The following is a 9,045-nucleotide window of genomic DNA, read 5'->3' as shown; positions in this document are numbered from 1 at the left end:
TCTGTCGTCATCGTTTCTTCTCGTCTCGGCATCAAATTTCCCTTCCCCATTTCCTCCCAACACTATCTGCTCCGCACACCAAAACCCTCTCTTTTTCTCTTCAATATATTCACAAAATTGGAAATTGTAGCTTAATCCATTGAAGAAATAGTGAAGCGTTTTTTCTTTGATTTTTCCATTCTTTTTAACATTTCTATTCTGTGTTTTTTGTCGGTTTTTTAGCCATGCTTGGTTCTACTCACTACTCCACCTCCGTCGACATGTGGTCTGTTGGATGCATCTTCGCCGAAATGGTTAGAAGGCAAGCATTGTTCCCGGGGGATTCTGAATTCCAGCAATTGCTCCACATTTTCAGGTATATTTGTTTCTTCCCAATGTATCTCTTCCTAGCTACCGCCCTTTTTCTCGTTCTTTTTTCTTAATTGGGTGAAAATTGAAAAGGTTACTGGGCACCCCAACTGAGAAGCAATGGCCTAGGGTTACCTCTCTAAGGGATTGGCACGTGTACCCACGGTGGGAGCCTCAGAACTTGGAACGCGCTGTTCCTTCCCTTTCTCCTGAAGGGGTTGATCTCCTCTCTGTAAGTCCTCATTCTTTTACTAAACATCAACAAACTGTTCAAATCAAAGCATCATAATATAGTCATGTTTTCTAATGTAGATTTATTCTTTGTTTCAAACAAATATCCGTTGATATAGTCTCATTTCAGCAGCAACCATTCTACATATTAGAGTTTAAGAAGAAAATTAAGTACCGTTGAATTTTTTTTTTTTACTTCTATTAAGCTGCCAACAAGCAAACTCCCAAAAAGTTCAAATTATATAGTCATGGATTAATTTAAAAAATCCAAAATGATTGTGAAAAAAATTGTTAGTTTACAATCATAGTAAATTAAATACATTACAATAGTATGAATAATTCATATGATTCTCAAAATGCATGAAAAAAAAACTAAGCATATTTGAGTCGGACAATACTTGTATTTGACACTTATCCAAGTGCAGGTCGTCTTCAACTCACAATTGCAGTCTTGCCATGGGGAAGAATTTTGAGAGAAAAAAATAAAGTCTAGCATGATTAACATTTAGGCCATGTGAATAGGACTAAGAGGGTAGAGAATACTGATAGAAAAAGCATCGAAGCTATTTAGAATTCACTTGGAATTTCGTTGCATGTTATACTAGGATTATAGCAATGGTCAGAGTGATTCAAGTCAATAAAAGCTTTTTAATCTATGATCATATGTTCAAAGTCAAATATTTAAAGAATAGAAAGGAACAAGTAGTGATATACATGAAATTTATCAGTTCTATATGTCCACTGACCTTAATGCATAGGTATATGCACAGCAAAAGAAGGAACTGAAAGTAGTCTGTTTGGTGCCTTTTACTCTTTTAATTCCGATTTCCTTAGCCTTTTTGCAAGGATGCCAATTTCAAGTCATACAACATGATCATTGCCAAATAATTTCGGAATGATATAACACATAAAAAGGGTTTACCGTCTGTGACAATGACAACATTTAGTTCATGCTCATGATTTACTGATTTACTTCTCTATTACTTGCACATTTTGGAGGCTAATAGCTTCTTGTTTTTGGTTATTGCAGAAGATGCTTAAATATGACCCTGCAGAGAGAATATCAGCAAAAGCAGCTATGGATCATCCTTATTTTGACAGCCTTGATAAGTCCCAATTCTGAATTTGCATTGTATGGTTATAGTATTATATGGATTTTTTCTTTTCTCGCTTAGAATGGTACATTGCTTTTCACTAGGTGCTCGCTTCCTTGAGCCTAAACTCTAAAGCACCAACTTCTGAGCTTCAAAATATGTGTCGGGAGATTAGTTGTCATCAACTAGGTGATCCACAGTCTCTGACAAGTTGTTTTTTTATTCGTGTGTAACCTTTTACAAGTTTGTAATGATACAAATATCAACCAGTTCACTTTGAAACTTCTCTTGATATCTAATTTAATGCGGTTTTAATCTTTTCATTGAGCATCTTCGGGTAACTTCAAATTTCGGTTTTTTAACTTTTATTGATCTGTTTATGTTTTTTTTTTGTTGAAAAACCAATGATGATGAGTAATGGATGTTTGGTTCTGGAACATCTTGTTTGAAGAAATTGTAATGACAGTTGAAGAGGACGTGAAAGGAGACATTGATGTGATGATTTTGCAATTATATATTTGTCATTGAACCATATTTGACTATGATCTTAAGTTTTGGTGCTAAATCGTCGTTGGTACAACAGTCTAATAGATTTCTACTTCAAATTAGACTGTGTTTCTAGTTTGGATTGTTTGTCACTTTTAGAAGGAAATCTGATTATAAGCATAGAACATATGTGCAGACCTTGAGAGAAAATTGCAAAATTTTACTGCTGTATACTTCCTTGGCCTCAAAGTAGATGGTTAAAATGCTTAAAACCCCCACAGTTTAATCCTTGAAATTGTTGAGTTTACGATTTTCCTTTGAAATGATTGGAAAGTTAGGCTATCTAAATTTTAGTTTTGACAAAATTCTTTTATTTTTTCTATTAAATACTTCTTTCAGCTCATGGTGACAAATTTGCTGCGAAAAGAATGAGAAGGCTGATCCAAAGGAGAGCTGTTGATTATACTAGTACTGTTGTGCGATATATGCAGGTATTTTTTCATGTTTAGTTGTTTTCATAAGCGTTTTTTTCTATATCTTTCTATAAGTTGTTGCATGGTCAAAATGGTGAATCTGATTAACATGGATGCTTATGTTTTTTCTTAGATGGCTTAAATGTCTCTTTATTATTGTGGTTGTTGGCCTTCTCTTTATCAATACGGGCATTGATTTCTCTATCATAGAAATCAGTTTGCTTTTTTCTTCTGCAGCCTTTTGCTCAAGTTTATTATTCAATGTACTTGGCTGCTATATTTTAAAGTTTATAAAGGTCCACTATTATAGCCATAATTGTATCTTTATGATAGCTTAACTTATGGAGTTGTGTTTCAGATTGCTGCTAGAAAATCCATTAATATAGAGGCAAAATGACTTGGTCTTGCTTGCCACTGATGTATGGTGTTAAGATGTTCTTTTTTTGCTTCATGGGAAAAATAAGTTGATGTCTTTTTATGTCATATTTTTCCTAGTTACTAAGAGTAACTCCTCTTTATCATAGTTGTATGCTTGTTGAATCATATTGAAATGCTAGATACTTAACCGACTGAACTTGTTTGAATGTAGGAACTATAGTTCCATCAAACACCACTACTGCAATTCTTGCTACTCCCAATTTGTCGAATCCCATGGCTACAGTTGTTGGTGCTGCTTCAAACCCATTAACCTATAATTTGTAGTTGAATTTGAATTATGATCCAAAATGCAACATATCAATGATGAAATACGGCGATGCATCTGCTTGAATTTCTCTGTCTAGTTGGCCTTTTAAGTCCCTTCTGATCTGGTATCCTTGGAAAATTATTTGTTTTGCACTCTTGGCATTTTAATATCATATTAGAATAACTAGTTTATAACTTTGGAGTAATGATTCATTGTAATTTTACCCATTTTTATATATTTCTTTAATTTTTTAATTCATCACAAGGTTCATGCCATAGGGGCAAAGCTAAAATCAAAAAATAAAAAAAGAACCTCATTGAGGAAGAAAATTCAGAGAATAAGGTAAGAAAACCAAAAAATATAGCAACTGAGAGAATATACAGAGCTATGTTTCTCCGACTTTTCATTTTGCTTGAAGTATCCCTTTTTTATACCCCTGTCAGAGTATTCATTTTTCTTAAAGTATCTGGTTTCAACACCCATGCCCGACGATGAAAGAACCTCTTTGAGAAAGTTATACAATAGATTTATTATATAAATTATTTTAAATTATATAAATTCATATAAGAAAATTTATTATCAATAATTTTATGAAATTATATCTTATTAAATTATATGTAATAATAATTATTTTAAATTATACAAATTCATATAAGATAATTTATTAGTTATAATTATTTTAAATTTTATTAAATCATATATTTTAATTAAAATATATTTAATATTAATCATTTCAAATTATCTTTTATAGTATCATATATTATGATTTGAGTAAATTCATATAAGAATATTAATTATTAAGAATTTTATTAAATTATATATTTTAATTATAATATATTTAATATATTTAATAATAATTATGTTTAAATATGATTAAATTATTTATTTTTTATAATAAATAATCTTATTAAAATTTAAATAACAATAACAATAATCATTTACCAAAACAAATTTATGCTAAGGGTATTCTGGTCATTTTAGTTTTCTCCATTATGCTATTACACCTCTATTACATTCAACCAAACACAGTTTTACTATTACGCCTCTATTCCATTACATTCAACCAAACAGTTGATTTGCTATTACACCTCTAATCCAATACACCTCTAATCCAATACAGCGAACCAAACGTGACCTTAATCTTATCTCTTGGGAATTGCTATCGTCAGAAGGTTGGATTACAATTTGACTAAACGGTAGAAAATGGATGCTAACCGTTTTGGATTTGATTGGGTAGATTTTCTGTTTATTTTTCATTAAATGCTTTGTTTCCTTTTAATTATTAGGAAGCTGTCATTTTAAAAACAGTGAGGCTGAATTTCCCATTTTTCATTTGGTTTGTGACCGGGCCTAAAATTCTGGGCTTTGTTCGCTATTTGTTTAATTCAATACAGTACCCAATCATTTTATCAAAAAAAAAATCGATTCTTTGATCGATTCTTTGCTTCTTTGAATCGATTGCTTGTTAGTTTTATTTATTAAATCGATTCTTTAATTGAATCTTTGCTTCTTTGTTTTTTTAATAAAATTAATTAACAATGTTCATCATTTAAATTAATTAAGAATTTTATAAAAATAAAAAAATCATATCAAATTAAAATATAAAGATTAAATTTCAAATTTAATCATAATAAATTATTAAACTCTTAATTTAATATTTTCAAAAATGCCCTTCCAAAATGACACAATCAACAGTAGGGGTGAGTAAAACTCGATTTAATTCGATTCGAAAAAATCGAAAAAAAGTTTAAATTTCGAGTTGTTTGATTCGAGTTATTCGAGTTAAATGAATCAACTCAAATTGTTTTTTAAATTTTAAGTTCTAATCGAGTTGAATTTTCAAATTCGAATAACTTGAATAAATTAAATATATTATTTTAATAAATTAAAATTATATTATTTTTTTTCATCTCCCCCCCAAACCCTTTTGGCTTTTATTTTCCCCGCCTGCCCACCATTTTCCCCAAATCAAATCCTATTTCATTTCTCCCAAAATCAAACCCCTCGACCCTCATTCCTAAATCAAAATCTCTAAATCAAAAGTATCAAACCCTCCTTCCTTCTTCAGTCTTCTTCTGTTCTTTATCATTCTCTGGGTTTATTCATTTCCTTGTGGGTTGTTTCTCACCTGTTTTCTCTGGGTTGTACTTGTTTCATCAAGTAAGTTCTTTTTTTTTTGTTCTATTAATCCTTTTAGGGCTTTTTGAACTTTTTTTTGTTCATTTTTTGCCATTTTTACAAGTTTGATTATTCCTTTCTTCTTCCTTTAACCATTAATTTTTTTTTGTTCTATTGACTGTAGTACATTCTTAATTTGTGAATTCCATTGGAAAATCTATCTGGATTTTCCTTAAAATATAATTTCCATTGAATATCTATACACAATTTTCCTTTATATATATGAGCTCAACCAGAACCATTTGAAGTATTTTTTCTTCTTAATTTTTGGTGAGTATTTTTTTTGTTGTTTTAAGCTTTTAGGGTTTGTGTTTAAAATCGACTTTGTTAGAGGTTTTTAACATTGAAAAGAAGAGAAATTTTGTCTTCCACCATTAATGGCATGTGTTGATGTTATTCTGGATTGTATTGGAGCAGCCTACCTCCAAAGAAACCTTGTCTACTTAAATGTCGATGGTAGACTTTTCATCATTGGGTCCATAACTGAATTTGTTGCAGAACTAAACATCGCAGCTATGTTCGAAAAACGATTTTCAATCCAAGGTATTAATCATGTTATAAACAATTGCAAACCAAACCCTTTACTATATATTAATATGTTGCAAGACAATTGAAAGTGGGAAGCCTTAAAAATGAATGCATCCTTTTAGGGAAAGTCACCTTCTCTAAGCGACGAAATGGGTTGTTGAAGAAGGCTTATGATGGATGCTCGTAAGAAGAAGTATAAGGCTCTCCTCAACGATTGTATGGTAAACGGGACTTCGAGTAAGTGAAATACTTACTAATAGAACTAGATTGTCAATAAGTTTCCTGATGGTTTAATATAGATTGATTGTTGTTATTTGGCTATTTGTTTGTGTTGTAACTGAACGTTAGCTTCTTATTTGATGTCTTCATTGTTTTCTCAACCAATAATTAATGGATATACTGATGAAAATTGTTGATTTAGCTTCAATTTATGATTCTTTGGCTATTACTGAAATATTCTTCCCATGTGTTCATGTTGTTTCTCATCTAACTCATTTAAATAGAAAAATTACATTGTTATTTTTGCACTTGTTAATGTAGTTGAATTTTAAACAAGAAGGCTTGATGATGAGGCATTTAATTTGGATGATGATTGTCGAAACCATTTTTTTGAAAACCAAAATTAGTTGTCGACTTAAAAATAAAAATTGGATTTGCCACCAATCTTGTATTGAAGCGTGATTGGATCGCCTAAAAACGATTTTGGTCTACGAGATTTAGAAAAATGGGTTCGAGAGTCAATTACGTACGAGGAATGATCACCATTTTTGAATTCTTAAGAGAGCTTTGGTTTGAAATTGCTTTTTTTACCTTTTGATTACAAAAGGGATACACAATTTCTTAAATTCCACAAGGAAAATATAGGCCCAGTAAATTAGGGTACAATTTCCTCGAGGAACCCGGATTTCGAGTATCACATTATTCTTGGAAAACTTTTGTATAAAATGACTTAGACATTTATATTAAACGCAATCTTTTGAACGAAAAACGATGGAATAATGATGTGTAATGCGAAATGATAATTCGAAAATAAAATGTACACTAATGAAGAATGAATAATAAATAAGTATAAACCAGCATAACAACAATAATTACATTATACCAATACCAATATCAATATTTAAAAGCTAATAAAAAAACAAGCCAATTAATGCTTACAAGTTTTAAAATAACTAAAAAACAAATGGCATTAAGGAAAGGGAATTATTATTAATAAAGTATATAAAAAAATCTAGGATGAACAATGTATGAACATTTTAAACTAATAGATTATACATGAAATAATAATGCACTATTGAGCTTTTAAAATAAAAAAAAAGACATAAAAAAATGCAATACCTATGTACACTAATTTTAAAGAAATAATACAAGAGAAGTGAAAAATTTCATAAAATATTATATATAATATATGTAGAAGTTGGAATAAATTAAAGATATTAACACATTTGAAAGATATGAAATTTACAATAGATTATGTATGTATGTATGAATATATAATGAAAATATTTAATATGAAATATGTATGTATATATAATAATATTATGTAGTAGTATTATGTAAGAAAAAATATTTATGCGAATCTAAAAAAAAATGTAATGAGTGAATTTAGAGAAGATATATTATAGAATAAAAATATTAAAGAATGTATATAAAACATATCGAACTTGCATAAAAAAAAGACTAACCTAGTGGTGATGAGGATATAACAGTGAATAATACATAATAAATTTCAAAACAATAATACATAATAGATTTTAAAACAAATAATCTAAAATGGTTATTTATAACAAGTGAAATGAGACACTAATATATAATAATATAAAACTTAAAATATTAATACACAATAAAACGATGTATATGTATAAAAAGGCAAATAAATGTATGTAAACTGGTGCAAATAACATCATCAACAATTACAAGGATAGTAACATTAAAATAAAAATAATAAGAAGAAGAACATTTAATTAATAGAAAGAAAACAGTGTATATAAAAGGGCCAATTAAAATAGAAAGTCAAGGGCTGTATTGAAATCCATTTAAAATCCAAGGGGCTTGCACAGCAATTAACGCATAAGTTTCCCTTTGGCAAATAACTCAAAACATTGGAAACGGCGCCGTTTCAAAAGTCAGTCTCCTTTAATGGTAAATGGACCAAATTAAAAACAAAGTGAAATTAAGTAACAAAATTTAAAAAACGAAAAAATATTAAATTGGAACAAGCTAAAAACAAAAGGACTTAATGCGCAAAAATACCCTTGAGACAAAATGCGTGGATCCTTCCCAAGTCAAGTCACCGCGCGGGTCAGAGGGGAATAAAGGTCAAAACGGCGTCGTTTTGGCCTCTGAGCTTAAAACTCAAAACGGCGCGATTTTGATATGGGTATTTAAGCCCAAAATTTTTTAAAACCTTCATTTCAGCCTTTGCTTTTTTAAAAAAACAAATAGGCCGAGAAAACAACTACCTTTGAAAAAGATCTATACTTGAATTGATTTTTTCCCACTTTTCTTTGATTCATTCGTGTGTGTTGAAATACATAAATTCGGGGCCTTTTATAGCCTGAAATTTCCTATTTTCTCTACTTTTACACTGTTTGTGTTGTTGTTGGGCTCTCCTAGTCCTTTTACAGGTACAAACGTGGCGGCACGTACGGGGAAGGCGGCGCGCACGGAGGTTGTCGTTGGGGTGCGGCGACTGAACTTGGCTGCTGCCTAGGGTTCTATTTTTCTTTTGTTTTGGGCTAGGGTTAGGTTTTAGGCCGTTGGGCCTATTTTTGGGTTTGGCAATTTGGGCCTGTTTCATTTATTTTGGTTTTAGTTTAAATTTGGTTTTATTATTTGTATATGGGCTGGGCAAATTTTGGGTTTGTACAATGATGAATGAGGCCTGCTGCATATTATGTATGTATATATATGTTATAGCAGTTGATGAATGCAATTGTCCCAGAATGTTTTGATGTCAGTGGAAACAGGTAGACAACATGTTGGCAACATATTCACTGAATGCAATTACCAAGTGATGTAA

At 30.5% G+C, this 9,045-nt stretch overlaps 1 protein-coding gene and 1 long non-coding RNA gene across 2 annotated transcripts; both read left to right on the top strand.

Moving 5' to 3' along the window:
- Positions 1-209: 209 nt before the first annotated feature.
- Positions 210-1,996, top strand: LOC107903998 (cyclin-dependent kinase B1-2). The gene is made up of 3 exons (XM_016830238.2): positions 210-355; positions 442-580; positions 1,610-1,996. The coding sequence occupies exons 1-3, from the start codon at positions 225-227 to the stop codon at positions 1,700-1,702; spliced, it is 363 nt and encodes a 120-aa protein (XP_016685727.1). The 5' UTR covers positions 210-224; the 3' UTR covers positions 1,703-1,996.
- A 3,255-nt stretch (positions 1,997-5,251) lies between these two features.
- LOC107903997 (uncharacterized) lies at positions 5,252-6,450 on the top strand. The gene is made up of 2 exons (XR_001686056.2): positions 5,252-6,038; positions 6,146-6,450. It is a non-coding gene; the product is annotated as an uncharacterized lncRNA (long non-coding RNA).
- The last annotated feature ends 2,595 nt before the right edge of the window (positions 6,451-9,045 follow it).

The sequence above is a fragment of the Gossypium hirsutum genome, chromosome D05, assembly GCF_007990345.1.
Source record: "Gossypium hirsutum isolate 1008001.06 chromosome D05, Gossypium_hirsutum_v2.1, whole genome shotgun sequence".
Classification (NCBI taxonomy): Eukaryota; Viridiplantae; Streptophyta; class Magnoliopsida; order Malvales; family Malvaceae; genus Gossypium; species Gossypium hirsutum.
This window is presented reverse-complemented; position numbering and strand designations above follow the sequence as displayed.

Coding starts and splice junctions, on each gene's coding strand:
- LOC107903998 (XM_016830238.2), top strand. CDS start 225: ATGCTTGGTTCTACTCACTACTCCACCTCCGTCGACATGTGGTCTGTT. Junction 356..441: donor CAATTGCTCCACATTTTCAG/GTATATTTGTTT, acceptor AAAATTGAAAAG/GTTACTGGGCACCCCAACTG. Junction 581..1,609: donor AAGGGGTTGATCTCCTCTCT/GTAAGTCCTCAT, acceptor TGGTTATTGCAG/AAGATGCTTAAATATGACCC.